Source organism: Sprattus sprattus (genome assembly GCF_963457725.1).
Source record: "Sprattus sprattus genome assembly, chromosome: 4".
Lineage (NCBI taxonomy): Eukaryota > Metazoa > Chordata > Actinopteri > Clupeiformes > Clupeidae > Sprattus > Sprattus sprattus.
The window spans coordinates 39,369,344-39,384,969 of record NC_137923.1 but is presented as its reverse complement, the minus strand read 5'-3'; the positions used below and the strand labels follow the sequence as shown (position 1 = coordinate 39,384,969).

General features: G+C 42.9%; 1 protein-coding gene across 1 annotated transcript in view; it reads left to right on the top strand.

Annotated features, from left to right (window-relative positions):
• Nucleotides 1–10,234, top strand: part of cdk6 (cyclin dependent kinase 6) — a gene marked incomplete at both ends in the record, with an annotated part of 32,766 nt that extends 22,532 nt beyond the window's left edge. The window contains 4 exons of the mRNA XM_080838141.1: nt 520–629; nt 9,513–9,563; nt 9,675–9,810; nt 10,025–10,234. Coding sequence (XP_080694267.1) covers nt 520–629; nt 9,513–9,563; nt 9,675–9,810; nt 10,025–10,234 — 507 coding nt within the window. The remainder of the gene's footprint in view (nt 1–519; nt 630–9,512; nt 9,564–9,674; nt 9,811–10,024) is intronic.
• Between the last annotated feature and the right edge of the window lie 5,392 nt (nt 10,235–15,626).

The window sequence follows — 15,626 nt, the reverse complement described above, 5'->3', positions numbered from 1 at the left end:
TGATTTCATACCTTACGTAAGCCTAACTCAGCAGCACGGGGACTTTTCATTTGATTTGATTTGATTTTTTTCTCCTGTTTCTTTTTTTCTTCTTCTCTTTTTTTTGTGCCTTTTGTGTCTTTGGCTCAAGGAGTTGCCGCCAAAAAAACACAGGCTTTGCTCTGCTTAGTCACCCGTGAGCATCTCTCAAGTGTGCAGAAAACCAAACAAAGTGAAACAGAGCTGAAGACAGTTAAACAAATGCCAAATAGGATACTCATGACAAGTGATTCCAGTGCTGTGATGCCAATTGACTGTCTTTCTCTCTGTCTGTGCTTTCGGCACAAAGTCGCTTATTATTGCAGTGAACTTTGATTTTCCTGTAGAAACTACCAACATAGGTGCCTGACAGTCCTTTCATTTGGTTCCATGTAAGTGCAATGATTGCAAGGTTTCCTTAAACTTCCTAGTCTCTTACATCCTACTTGTCTCGTGTGTGTGTGTGTGTGTGTGTGTGTGTGTGTGTGTTTTGCTTTACAGGTTGTCACCTTGTGGTATCGAGCCCCTGAGGTGCTGTTGCAGTCCAGCTACGCCACGCCAGTAGACTTGTGGAGTGTTGGCTGCATCTTTGCAGAGATGTTCAGAAGAAGGTGAGACATGCAACACCGACCCATCACAGGCCTCAGCTCGCAATAGCAACCGGGTACACTGTGACAGGATTCTCCACACACAGGCCTCTGAGCTTTTCGTTTATGCCAGCATAATCATCACATGCGATAAACAGTTATGTAGACTCACAGTGAGTCAGTTCCTGCGGTCTAACAAACTTCACAGAGACATTTTCAACAGAAAGACATTAAGCTTCCTCTCAGTTCAGAGTGATTATGGCCTCTGCCGTCACAATCCAGTTCTACAGGCATTTCCACTGCTTCACTGGGAAGTGTAATTTAACTGGTTTAAGTCTCCTTGGCTCAGTGCGTTGGTAGGGTACACAAACTGGGACTTCCGAATAACCTTGAAAATGGCAACGGAGGTCTTTCAATGGAAAGGTGTGTTGGTTCGTGTTGGTATGGAGGCCAAGGAGGAATGCACAGACAAGACTAATGCCCACACTGACTTCCGAGAAATTTCATCCTCAGGCTGTCATCTGTTCCAACTCAGCAACTTTCTTTGTATGAAAGTCAAATAAAAGAAATGTGACTGTCCCTTTGCATGCATTATCACCTACGGTGCTTAAGTAGGCCCGGGAGTAATCAAACCATCAAACTCATAAACCCCATTTTTTTTTGCTCATCTCCCAAACTAATGTCATCTTTAAGCCTAGACTTTACTGCTGCAAGATTCCTTGGGATCTCAACGTAGCGGTTAACGTAAGACAGAAATACAAGACAATACAAGCAAAGAAACACTTGTCTGTACCGTAAAGCAATGTTAGTGTTTGGCAGTCAGGTTATTAAGCCGTTAATGCAATGTCTGGAGAGGAATGATAGACAGGACAATGTGCGGTCTAACGTCTCTCTCACTCTGCCAGCCTGAGGCTGTCACTGATACGGCACTACATAACAGCAGCCAGTTGAAATCATTCTCCCCCCCACCCCCCTGACAGGAATGCAACCTTTTCCTTAAAGCAGCATATTTGTTATTTCTTAATTAAGACGGACTGAGTGACTAAGTGAATGAGAAAGATGGGGAGAGAGAGAGGAGGGATGGAAAGAGAGGGAGAGAGAGAGAGAGAGAGAAAGAAAGAGAGAGAGCGAGAGAGAGAGAAGGCTCAATGGGGCTACAGATAAGCAGCCATTCATGAGGTGGGCTTGATGCCAAGTCAGCGGGTTCACTGTGCAATTTGTGCTTCCTTCCCCTATCCACGCTTAATAGGACACACGTCCCCATTCTCTAACGGTGGCGGCGTCACAGGTGGGTTTCGGAAGAGTTGTGGGTGGGTTTTTACAGGCATGAGTGTGTGTGGGTGTGTGCCTTTTTTGCGTTGGCGAAGGCACGTGGCTTGAAAATGTGTCTATGTGTGTGTGTGTGTGTGTGTGTCTGTGTGTCTGTGTGTCTGTGTGTCTGTGTGTTGATTTCCACTCCCCCTCTTTCCAGTATAAACAAATTGTTGGATAATTGTCCCCATTGTGCACAGACGGATGTGAGAGGCCCTGCTATCACCTCTTACAGGCAGAGGTGAAGAAAGAGAAAGAAAGAGTCATAGAGAGAAAGAAAGCAAGAGAAAGAGAATAGAATGGAGAGAGCATAAAATCGCTTCCTGTCCCTGTGACTCACATGTTCTGCAGTTGCTCACACAGGGGACTGACCTTTTTGACGTGTCCCCAGCCCTCGCTGTCTCTCTCCTCTTCCCACCTGTCCCTTTGAACCTCATAAGAGCAGCGTCACAGGGCAGCCACCTCTGCCTGTCACGTGTAGTCCACGGGTGGACGGACGGGCCTCTGGATGGGCGAGATATGGAAAGCCCACCAGATGGAGGTGATCTTTCAGCAGCCACAATTGCTCTCGGTCAGTCAGGTGCTTATCACCCAGTGATGGTCTTTTCTAGAGGTGTTCTTCTGAGGGTGATTTTTTCTTTGTACTTAGCGTCAGACTCCTAATCTAATAAACATTTGATCAGTACTATATGCTACTGCACAGTCTCTGTCAGTGTATTTGATTGGATGGGAGCCATGACTCATGTAGTCCACAGTGTTTGGCTTGCCTATGAGTAAGATAATGTTAATGGAGCATTTGCTTGAGGGAAAACATAAACCATAAGCTAACAGCATGGTTCATGAATGCAGCTCATTTGCTGATTTTGTTCTCAAAATATATGTTGTGTAGAAAGCCAAGGTGTTCACACTTTGACAAATGTTAAACTGTCCTTTTCTGGAGTGCAGTATTCTCATTTTTGTGTGTCAAACCAAACCAGAAAGTCTCAACTGTCATGTATAGTGGGCTGCTACTGGTTTGCCTAAACAATGCTGACCTAGCAAAGCTAAACCATAACTGCAGGACACCTTCCTTAGCAGTTAGCTTTCCTCTAACAGCTCTGCTATAATGCTAATGGTTATAGCCAAGTGGTAAAATTGATGTTAAATATATTTTTTTCTTAGATGCGATGACTGTTCTAGGCAGCATATGTTTGTCCACATATTGCTGTGATCTGGTAGGAAAGCTGACAATGGGCAAGTAGGGAGTTCCACATTCACATATAACCTCCAGCACCATAGTTGCCAACTTTCAAGGCAAACATGGCGTTAGAACCGATGAAATTGACAGATTGACCAAAAGAGGTGTAATTGTTTGCGTGAAATGCATTGAAGTCAATGGATTGTTTTCTTTTTCAAGCTGGCCTGAGACAGGACATAAAGGCATTTTTCTCACGCCAAAAGCGTGAGAGTTGGCAACCCTGCAGCACTGACAACTGAAACGTGGGTCCAACACGTTTCACCAACTAACAGCCACAATTTTATATCAACTTAAATCCATTTTGGTAGGGTCAATACTTACACGTTCTCCCTTTGAAATTGAACAGATAAAGATGACTTGTTCCAATTAGAATGGCTACTGCCATATTTTGGCAGGGCAGCTAGATTTCAGTTCAGCTGAGGTACATCCGGAATGTAATTAGAGGAAAAATGTTGTTTATGTTGGCCTTAATTGGGTTCATCCCCTTTTCATCGTTCAGCATCCAAATTTAGCTAAATGAATTTAGCCAAACCCACTACCTGAGCTAGGCTATTATACTGCCATGGCACACCTACACTTTTACATTCTTCATTGTATCAAACCCCTCACTCAGTCAGTCCACTTTGTTGAATGGTTTGGTGGATTGATAGCTTGCCATTTCATAGTTAGAATTGCATGTGAAAATAGTCACTGACTTGATTATAAAGATGTAGCTAACTATAAACAAAATGATTGTGCTAATTTAGGCTAAATAATGAGGTTGAGGTTTGGATTTAGAGCACATTTCAACAGTGTGGTAAATCTACATGAATAAAAGTACACGTGAAACAGCAGTACTATTCTGTTTGCCCATGATAGAAAAAGAGGCAGTTTCTATCCTCCTTGACCTGCCACAGACAACAGGATCTGGTCATGTGGTATGCTTTGAACCACAGTCGTTTACTGGTTAATGAACGATGAGAAAAGATACCGAGGAGTGTACAGTAGGAGCTGTTGTTTGGAGCACAAAGGCCATTTGAGGTAATTGTTAGAAATACATGCCCCCATTTATAGTTCATTATATCTTTGAGTGGACATTGATGGGATTGCAATCGGTTGTCTTCATTTTGGCTGTTAGCCCTTAAACTCTGACGATGAAGTTATCATAAGAAATAGCATGTGGTTATTTTTTGTATTACCAGAGAAGTTAAGAGTCCCAATGGGTGTTATTAGAATTACCCTGTCTCAACTAATTAGGGTGACCAGACCGAAAGGTGGAACAAGTTTAACACACCAGTTTGGCCATAAAAGCAACAGACTACAGCTTTAGTTATATGAAAGAGCACAGTGCTGTTTGTCATCCCAAAGGCACCGTTACATATCTTTATTGATAGGTATCCAACATGCATTGGCCATTGGAGGCCATCAAAGCCAACAATGATGTCTCCTGGTAGCTTTTACATTATCTGCAAAATTTGTGTATGTTCAATTTTTGTGACGGCCCCACGTCTTCCCAGTTTGATTGATGGCCGTAAGATCCTCTTGATGACTGCCTTAACCTCTCTCTTTGTCGGCCATTGGATGAAAGCCAGGCTTTTAAAAAAGCTTGGCTATATGTTGCACTTGTAGAAGCCAGATTTCTGCCTATGATGTAGCACTATTAAATAGAGTAGAAACCATGGCAACGGCATAAGCAGCTCATGTGCCAGGCAGGTAAAAGAACGCATCCAGTGTGTCGCATCCAGGGATGTGGGTCAAAATGCTGTGCACCTGGTCACCCTCAAACTAACTTTTCTGTGGTAGGACAACTGTTATAGACAAGTCCTTGCATCAATTATCGCCAATAGGGGGTCCACATTCCTCTTATATTTTCCGCTTGCATTGAAAGTTTAACCCAATGGTGGTCATAGGTTTGGTTTAGTTCAGTTAAACAGCTTCAATTGTGAGGAACCAGTTACAACAGGCATTAGTCTAAGTTGAGAGGAGATGCCTTGTACAAGATTTAGCTATCAACTGAATTCCATCCGCTATGTGAACACTATACAAGGAAAAGTAAATGTTTTATGACATAACTATTTTATCCAGTGAAACAATTTTTGGGGCTGTCGGTAGTAAACTATTTACATCCATCTCCTCTGAGTTTGAGACCTGCTACCGCAACCAGACTCAGGGGTACAACACATGCACTCCCTAGGCACGCCTGCGTAGGTGTGTGTGTGTGCTTGCAAGCCTCCGTCTCAGAGTCAGGTGTGCAGTTAATGTGAGGTGAGGTGACTGCACCAGTGAGTCTGGCACTCAACACACCACAACGCACTCTGCGGAGCAGCAGAACTAGCAGCCCAAGTTGCTGTGGAACCTGGCCATGATCCAAGACCACCTGGAGGCACAGGCGAGGTGCTTTTGATCGTTTTCAAACTGAGTTCCTCTTTCTTTCTTTCTTTCTCTCCTTCTGTCTTTCTTGAGCTTTATCTTGCTCACTCTCCTTGTTTCCACCTCTTTCTTCCCCTTTACACTCCATCTCACTCCCACAGGTGATTCATAGGCCTTTTTATATAAAAGGCCACCTGTTACAGATTAAAGGACACCTGGGATCAGTGCTTCCACCCTGGCATTTTGAGAAACACTCAGCCTGCTGTCACAGAAACCTTAATGGATGCTTACGTTTCACACGAGCGCCACAACATATGCGTCCTTGGGCATCGGGGCCAGCAGCTTCACATTTGTGTGTGTGTGTGTGTGTGTGTTTGTGCGCGAGCGCTTTTCCTCATATCCTAGCCACATCCTTTTGAAAAAAGCACATGTTAGGAGATCAAGGACGTTCTCAGGTCTTCCCTGGGAGGGTCTGTGATGCTGAGCTGCGGGTGTTGGGAGTAGATTTTATGTGTGAGTACACGGCACTCTGTCTCATTACCTAGACATGTTGGTCTATAGTCTGAATAACAGTACAGACATTTTTTACGTGTGGGTGCATGACAAGCTATCTACTCTACTCTTTCTCTATTATTGATACAGACATAAATCTGAGTAGTTTGTTACATTTTCATTAATTTTCACGTGAATCATCATTCCAAGGAATGATTTGACTACAAGAGTACCGCCAGATGCCAAGAGGCTTTGGGAAAAAACCTTGATAAAATTCCTCAGCCAAAAAAAAAGATAAGGGAGGACTGGGAGAAGTTTCTAAGAGACTATAAGTACTGAAAGGCAGGCATCTTGCATTAATGTAACGAAGATGACTCAACCAGAGATTCAAAGAGATAAACATTGCTGGAACCAACCACACAAATGCTATCCTGTCACCATCAAAATATGTGTGTACACGCTGTCACAGTTTAGCGTTCACAAACAGAAACACACTTACACAGACAAGCCTGACAAAAACACACACACTTACTTGCACATAGAGACACTCACCTAAGTCACAAACACACATTCACACTCACACTCTAGCTATCGTAATTTTCACTCACACATACCAACACTCACAGGCACACACACATACACACACTCCCAAGCCAGCATCCACAGGCAAATACAAACACACACATTCCAGAGGTTGTCCCTGTGGAATGCGGACAGAAAGGCTGGCACCAGAAGAGTGTGACTCAGCTGTGTGGCAAAGTCCATTCACTGTGCCCACACACACACAGTCTCAGACAGGACTACACAGTCTCAGAAAGGGCTACACAGTTCTGGGCCTCTCTCTCTCTGCATCACTCTACGTCTCTCTTGGCTTCTCTCTAAATCTCTCTGCCTCTCTCTTTCTTAGCTTCTCTCTGCTTCTCTCCCTTAAACTCTCTCTTGATCTCTCTCTCTCTCTTATTTAGCCTTGTTTGTCGCTCTCCCTGCCTCTCTCCAGGTCTCTCGCTCCCTCTCCCTGCCTCTCTCCAGGTCTCTCGCTCCCTCTCCCTGCCTCTCTCCAGGTCTCTCGCTCCCTCTCCCTGCCTCTCTCCAGGTCTCTCGCTCCCTCTCCCTGCCTCTCTCCAGGTCTCTCGCTCCCTCTCCCTGCCTCTCTCCAGGTCTCTCGCTCCCTCTTCCTGCCTCTCTCTAGGTCTCTCTTGGCATAATTCGAGCCTTGAGTGTGCCCCGTCTAATTCATTCGCATTAACAAATCACCCCGGGTGAGCGCGATGCCCCAAGAATTTCAGACATACTTGTTTTGGCATGACAGTTTATTGATCCTCCCTAGAACCCCTCCTTTCCTTCGACTTCAGGAACTGATTTAGTCCAGATCTTCACATCTCTAATTGCATAAAGAAACACACGGCTCTGTTTTGCTTTCTAAAAAAAAGTCCTCCAGGAAAAAAAAGAGAGGGGGGGGGTCATTTGATCTGCTGTGCTTATTATCAGAGGTAGGTGGTTGGTGAGGGCGGAAAAAGCCTGGAGAGAGAAATGCCCGCGGCTTAAGTCGTGTCGTGATTTAAACGACAGTTCTGTCCAGACCGGTATCTGGGGGCTTAAGACAGTCAGAGCCCTCTGACAGTGTAATTGCCCTCACGTCTAATGCGTTTGTGAATGAGGTGAGTCAACTGGCTCCCTCGGTTGCTTGCTAAAAAGCTAATCTTCAAAGTGTGGAGGGAGTGCAGAGGGAGGTGTTGGAGCTTGGCATTCTGGGAGATTGTCACAGGGCGAAGGAGGCTGCGGAACCAGAGCGCATGGCCCTTCTTTACATGGCCTTTTGTTTGAGCACAGTGACGCACAGTTGTTGAGCACAGAGAGAGATAGAGAGAGAGAGAGAGACAGAGGGTGGGGGAGCGGGAGAGGGAGAGACAGCATGGAGGTCTGTCTGGCAGAAATGTATTCTCCTATGCCCTGCAGAAGGTGGACCTCTAGTGGTGAAATAAAATGGTTTCACAATTGTTTAATTATTTATTTTACTCATGTAGTAGGTGTCATAAATACAACTGCACAATGGTAATCAATATGTTTCAGTGTTTACTGAACTTACCAGGTACTACATTACGTGTTGCTCTGCTTGGAAATCCACATGCTGAGTGACCTGACATGCCGTGTGCGTCACATGAAGGTTACTGTCCAGATGTCATTTCCAGGTGTTTTGGGGAGTGGACTGACCAATGAGATGGCTCCGTTTGCGCTGCGACAGGAAGTGGAATGCGCTCATGCTCCTCTCGTTCTCACAGCTCAGGCAGTCAACCCCTCTCCCCTCTTGTCTCCTCCTCCTTCTCCTCCATCCCTCCTCCTACTCCTCTTCCTCCCATCCCATCCCTCACATGTTACAGTGCTCTCCCACACAGGGAAGTGGAGAGCTGAAGCAGACGCCAGGGATAAATAGCTTTTCTTCTCCCTTTTTTTCCTGTCTTCTTTCCCTTCTTCTTCTACTGCGTCTCCTTTCTGTTTTTTTTTCACTCTTTCTCCTTCTCTGCCACTGGTGGTTTAGGTTCTGAGAGCAGGGCCTTGTGTTGCTGTTGCTCGCTGATGTCTGCTGGAATTTGTGCGCGTGCCAAAGGGGAAGCTTGCCCGCCCACGGTTGTCCCGAGGCGTCCCAAAGCCACAGGAACCAGCAGCAGCCCCGGTGCCCCCGCAGACCTCCCCCTCTCCCTCTCTCCCTCCCTCCCTCCCCGCTACTCCTCTCCTCTCCTCCGCCCCCTCACACACCCCCCACAGGACTTCCAGCATGTGTGGCTGTCTCGCATGTGCTGAAAAAGCTCTCAGTTCTCTTCTGGCCCCACCAGGAAATTCAGGCCCGTTTTTTCCCCCACTCCGTCTTTCTACACCCCCCCCCCCCCCCCCCCCCCCCCTTTTTTTTTTTTTTTTTTTTACAGTAGGGCTTGCTGGATAGATCATTACGTCAGTGGCTGTGAGTGTGCACTCCCACCCACTGCCACCACCACTGGGGCCCCAGTGTGAAGGGAAAAAAATGGGGGAATTTTATTTCTCTGCCATAGAGCTCCAGCACCAGAAGGGCTTGTTTCCTTCCATTGTTTGGAATGACAAACAGCAATAAAGAGGGGGGGATCGCCACTGAGAGACGCATTCATCAGGTCACAGTATTCATCAATAACACTCGAGCGACAATAACAGAGATGTACGGATATGGACCAACAGAGTGATGATGAGAGGCAGACAGACAGACAGAAAACACAGGCAGGCAGATAGACAGAGAAAATACCAGCAGACAAGTTGACTGTGAAACAAAATGATGATTTTATTGATGCAACACAGATGCAGGGTGTGACCCTACATATTTTAGTTTCAACATCTTGAATTTACGTCGGGGAGGAGGCCATTACTCGTTGCAAGATCATTTTTAAGACAATCATGACAACAAACTCTCTATTCTCACTGTCACTTTTGAATAATATCCCCTTATGATGCACTTTTTGTTTCAAGACTCAATGTTATTTCCTTCTCTTTTTCAGACCTCTATTTCAAGGGAAATCGGATGTTGATCAGTTAGGCAAAATATTTGAGTGAGTACTGCGCTCCTTGTTGTTCACAATTTGACTGGCTATTCCTCCTATGATAACCTAAAGATAAACTGGTTGCCACTAGTGACTCTGGTGATGTTTGTGACTTTGTAGTGTGGTAGGGGTGCCATCTCTGGAAGACTGGCCACAGAACGTGGGGTTGCCTCAAACTGCCTTTGCCCCTCGCCCTCCCAAACCAATTGAGGACCTGGTTCCTGATATGGATGAGCTAGGAAGGTCCCTTTTACTCGTAAGTCATAACTCTCTCCTCTATTCTGTCCTCCACCTCTATCTCCTTTTTTATTTCCCTCCTTTTTGCATAGATATTAATTGGCATTTTTATCATGTTGTCTTGGCTACTTATACATGTTATGCTGTATTTTCATATTTGTTTGAGTTTGGATAGTTGGAAAAGTATCTTTACATTAGCATGCTCTCATCTCTCTCTCTCTCTCTCTGCACAGCAATTCCTTTCGTTCAATCCCTCCAGAAGGATATCGGCCTATGCTGCTCTGTCCCATCCCTACTTCCTGGATCTGGACAGCCCCAGTAAGAATCTGTACAACCAGCCCTTCACCAGCAACAAACGCTCCCTGGAGGAGAGAACTACCGAGGCCTTCAGTCGCTGTGGAGTCAGCGACCGGGGCTCCGACTCCAAAACCCCCCAGAACTAGTTTGTCACAGCCATTTTGAGGATGCTGCTTTTTTTTTTTTTTTTTTTTAAGAATGATTTTTAAAAAAAGAAAAAAAATGAAAACAACAAAAACAAAAAAGAGAGATATGAACAATTGGCTGGTCTGGTTTGTTCTGCTCATTCAGTTTAAATTTTTTGAAAACCAGGCAGTGCCACCAGAGCAAATTCGAGGCACTGGAGTAAACGATAAGACTCCACAGGCGGTGCACTCTGTTTCCTGCTCACTCCCAAATGGTGGGGGGCGAAAGTGGGGAAGTCCCTGGTCGCTGCTTGGAAGGGGAGGTGGTGTTGTGGTTCTGAGTGTGCGGAACCGTATCTGATCCCTAAACAGTGAATCGTAGACTGAGCGGGATCTTGCTGCTCAAGATCATCATGTCTGCATCTCACTGCTAATATCTCACTTTGGGAAGGGGTCCAGGACCAGGAACCACCCCACCCCAGAAGGATTCACTGCCAACGTCTTTCACTATGGTCCCAGTGTCAAGATCTCACTCTCAGCAAGGTTTCACTGTTGGGTCTGTCACTGCCAATGTCTCACCTGGGTTAGGTCTCACTGCCAAACGACCACCACTGTTTCTCTAGGTTCATGTGCCCGGGTCTCACTACTAAGGATTGGCTCCAAGTCTGCCATCGCTGCCACCAACTGCCAATTTCTCCACGCTGCAGAAGCTCGTCCGTGTTCTATGTCTCCCTTAGCTTTTGCTTCCTCTGAGCTACCAGACCTCATCCTTCCCCTCAGCAGAAAAACCGTTGAACAGATTCTCACTTGGCCTACACACATCTCCACACACTCACACACTCACACACAAACACACACACACACACACACACACACACACACACACACACACACACACACACACACACACACACACACACACACACACACACACACACACACACACACACACACACAAAGACAAACTCACGCGTTGAAATAAAATAAATTCCACTTCATCTGAATATAAACGGTTAAATGTTGTTGATCTGTCATCTTGTGGTTTTGAGGTTTTGAGGAAGCAGTGTAGAAGGCAAGCAGGAGAGGGAGTTGCTGCTGGATTAGTTTCAGGGGATATTTGTATCTACAGTTGATTAATGTTTGATCAATGGTTATACTTCCTCTTTTAGGTTCTGCATTTCACTACTGCATTTTGGGGAGGAGAACAACTAAAAAATGTCAATGACTTCCAAAGTGAATGAAGAAAGAAGCAGTGAACTCACAACCTAAACCATAGTGAACTACCGGCCATCCTTAATGTTTACGTCCAAAATGAGACGTGTAATTGTAGTGATTGGAATATTATTGTCCAGCCATTACTTTATGAATTTCAAGCTGTAGGGACAAACTAAATTAATTTGCAGTCGGCGTTCTGTTGGCAAGGAAGCAGGCTAGAGGGTGTGGGTGAAGAAAGAATCCCCTATCAGTGTAAATGCATGTAGGGTTTAGAGTGAGTTTAGTTTGTAGTAGAGCCAAACAAACTGTAGAGGTAGATGGCAAGTTTAACACAGCATACTTGATGTGTGGGTAAGAGAGTCTGGGATGAAATGAGGAGTGAAAATGCTAGTTGGAGTGGGAAGTAGAAGGGAGGACACAGGCGAGAAGCAAGCTTGTCTTAGATTGCCAATAGCAAGGTAGTCCTAATATAAATTGAGAAACTATATCATTTTGACTTATCAATTGGTCATTGCGCTGCCACCTCCATAAAAAAAACAGGCCCAGAATGACTGAGGACTGCTCGAGTCAGAAGACTCGAAACATTGGAGGATGGATTCTTGTGAAAGAACAATTACAGTATATGTATAAGTACAAACTGGCACGGTATGATGTACACAAACACATACAATGCACACACACAGATCTACACATACATGTACACAATGTCACTAACTTCAAACAGATGTTAAGCACTGGTGCCTTACACACTCAGGATCTCTCTTCAGAATCATTATTCAACACTTCATTCACTCAGGTCTCTGGTTGGTTGTAGATCAAATAGTTGTCAACCTATGTTTTCAGGTTTCATTCAGGCAGATCATAACTGTTCACTATCATATCATGCTTACTGGCGTTTCTGTGCAAACCTATGTCATAAAGCACCATGAAGTAGTTTAGAGCATATTTATGTCCAAGTTGGGTTTATGTGACGTTGTGTTGTCAGTCATGTTATATACTCTTAAAGCATCAGTGGACAACATCTTTATTTATTTTTTTGTTTTATAGAGTTGATGGAAAATGCACCTATTTGTAGTTGGTGCTTTATCTTTAGTTGCTAGGTTACCTTTTACCCAATGGGCCGCGGATAAGAAGAACCATGGGAAAAAAATGATTTGATGATGCATTGTCTTCACTTGTGTGTGTGGTGTGTGTGTAATGACTTTTGTCATGGTACGCCCTACACAGTGCATGCTCAAATTAATTGTACATTTAGCTAAAACCATTTTTCATCTTAGCAGGGCATGACTTGTTTTGAAATGCTCTCTCCGTGCTAATTTTAATCAGCAGAGTACAACTGAATGACAAATAAAAAGATCTCCTCTGCACTCATTAGGTTTGATGTGAATACCTACAATTATTGTTGGGTATCTCTGATTGTTCGATGCTGAATATTGTAGGTCTCCTTTAGTTATGGAATGTATGTGTGTCTGTTCCTTCGATGGAACTTGAATGTGTGTGACAGTGGGTATGATGATGCTGAAAGCACCTTTTTTAATGCCTTCGAAAACATGTCTGTGTGCATCTTTTGCCCAATGACTCTGACAAAACAAAGAGATGCATGGACTTCGTTGGTTTAAGGCTGGCAAAATTCACTCCAATTATTCCAATCACCTATCCCTAATATTTGTGTGTAAATATAATGTATTTCATTTTTTACACAATTGTCTTAGCAGAAACTAGAAATATAGGCCCCATCATATCAACAGTGATGTCCAATGTTGTGCAGTGTATTACAATGCATTCTTTATAGTAAATAACAATTTGAAAGTGCTGTTTTTCTTTTTTTCGTTTGACTTGTAAACTGCTGGTCTTTGGTACTTAAAATAGCCTCTTTTCATTTTATGATTATTTATTGAGTCTAGAATTTATGTTTGTTTGTGTTTTTTTTCTCTCCAGTTAGTTGTTTTTAATAATCCCTTCCAACACACCTCTCTTTTCTTCCAAACTTGTTGAATGAATCTGCCTTTCAATGATGGTGCTGTAATCCTTACTTCAGACTTGAAATGTGTTCAGTGGACTCAGAGTTGTGATGGAACTCACTCGCTGCATGGTCCCTATCAGAAAGAATATGTGTCTTGTGTGTTTTTTTTAATCGTTTGACTTGTGAGGTTCACTATTCTGTATTTTTCAATTTTCTGAGAGAATGCTTGTGGCTGTCTGGTAGGAAGCCACACATTTGTCTGGAATACCAGATTATTTTGAACGTGCATAAAATGGCAAAACTGTAATGCATCGTAGGGGCCTATAGTTTCTAAGCATTTTACCTGGTCCACAGCTTGAATAAAGTACTGTGCCTCTGACAAAGACAGAGCAATAGCCTAAGCTGTTATAAACTATATTACCTTCACGCTTCAATGACTTTGATTTATGTCATTAATATCTACTTATATGAAACGCAATCAAGCTCAATTCAAAACTGAATCCGCTAGGTGTTACCAGTTTTCAAGTAAACTATGCCTAGTGGATGAGTTTTTGACTAGTTAATGTGCTTGATTTAAAGTCGCTTGAGAGGATGCAGAATGATGAATTGACAACACAGTCTTGTCCATCAGCGTCTTCACTGTGTTTGTCGTACAGATTTATAAGTATAAATATAAGAGTAAATTCAAATCTCACTGGATAATCCAGCATATCTGTGCACAATAGTGTGTTTTACAGTATATTTTCTAATACTTTGCCTAAAACGTGTCTTGCAAAATTGTAGTTGCTGGGAAATTTGTATTTTGTAGAACTGTTTGTAACTTGTCATAATGACTTATTGCTAGTTGTTTTATATTACTTATGTTACTGTTTAGTGTGGCTTCAAACATGCACATGAGTATCCAGACAGAGTGACAGTCAGGGTTTATGGTATTTTATATCAGGCAAGTGAGGCAGGTAATAAGGATGGAGAATTGAAATCCAGTTTAATGCAGAAAGTGACATTTTTTTTTTAAAAATAAGCATGAGATCGTGTGAGGCATAATGTGCTGTAATTATAAGTGATGTGTGTATTATGTTTTTGTTATCATTGCATAATACGAAAAATCATATTCTGTGAGGTGAAAAAAGAAGATAAAGCTGCCAAAATTAGTGTCTTTTTGAGCTAATGTGAGAAAGTGTGATATGATATTTTGTTAAAATGTAGAGTAGGCTACCAAACTGAGTTGCTTGTGTTCAGATTGACTGGATTTTTTTTTGCTGCTCAGATTTATAGGTTAGTACGGACCCCTAAGGGTCATGGTGGTGATTTAGTTTTTCAGAGATATTTTTGCATTCCCTGGCAATACTTTTGCATTCCCTAACAATATAGTTTTGTGTTCCCTAGCAATATTTTTGCATTCTTTCGCAACAGTTTTGCATTCCCTCCCTAAAGCAAAAAAATTGCGAGAGAATGCAAAATTATATCAGGAAAAAATGACATGACCCTTGGGGGCTTAGAAAGTTAGGACACATCGATTTATTTTATTTTATTTTATTTTTTTATTCGAGTTTGCAAACAACTAGCCAGCAAAAAGTACTTTGGATCTGAAATGTTTCATAATCTATTGATTTTTGGCTTTCTTGTCATGTTTTAATGGGCACTAACTCATTAATTCAGTACTCTCTTCACAATGATTACTTAATTTATGAACACATAGGGCAGACCAATTATGTTATGGACTAGAATAATTATGAAATAATACATTTTTTTCTTTTGTTTTTATAACACAGGCTTCAAACCAGGTTTCCGTCTCCATTAAGTTAAGTGTATGGCCCTACTGGCTTAGGTTCCAGCCAATAACCAAATTACAAAATGAGAATGTCAAAAAAGAAAATTTGGTATTATGGTATTTTTTTCCTCTTCATGGGGATACCAACGGGAGGGCTGGGGTGTTTTTCGTTTCATTTGTTTTTTTTTTTTACATATTATTGTGGGTTTGCTGCTAATTCTGTTTTGCTCTGGCTTGATAAATTATGACCCGTCAAATGATTAAAATTTCTGATGAAAGAGCTGCTTGTGTTTTCGCTTACGTGTTGTATCTGTAACTGCTTTACATCATTTTTTTATTTTTGTAAAAATAATAAAAGTAAAAGCTGTGTAAATTTAATTTATTTGTGGTGTTGTGTAGGCTACATGTTTTCGCTCGTTTTTAAGTATATAGCATAACCTGAAGGAATGCAAATTTCGGAAAAC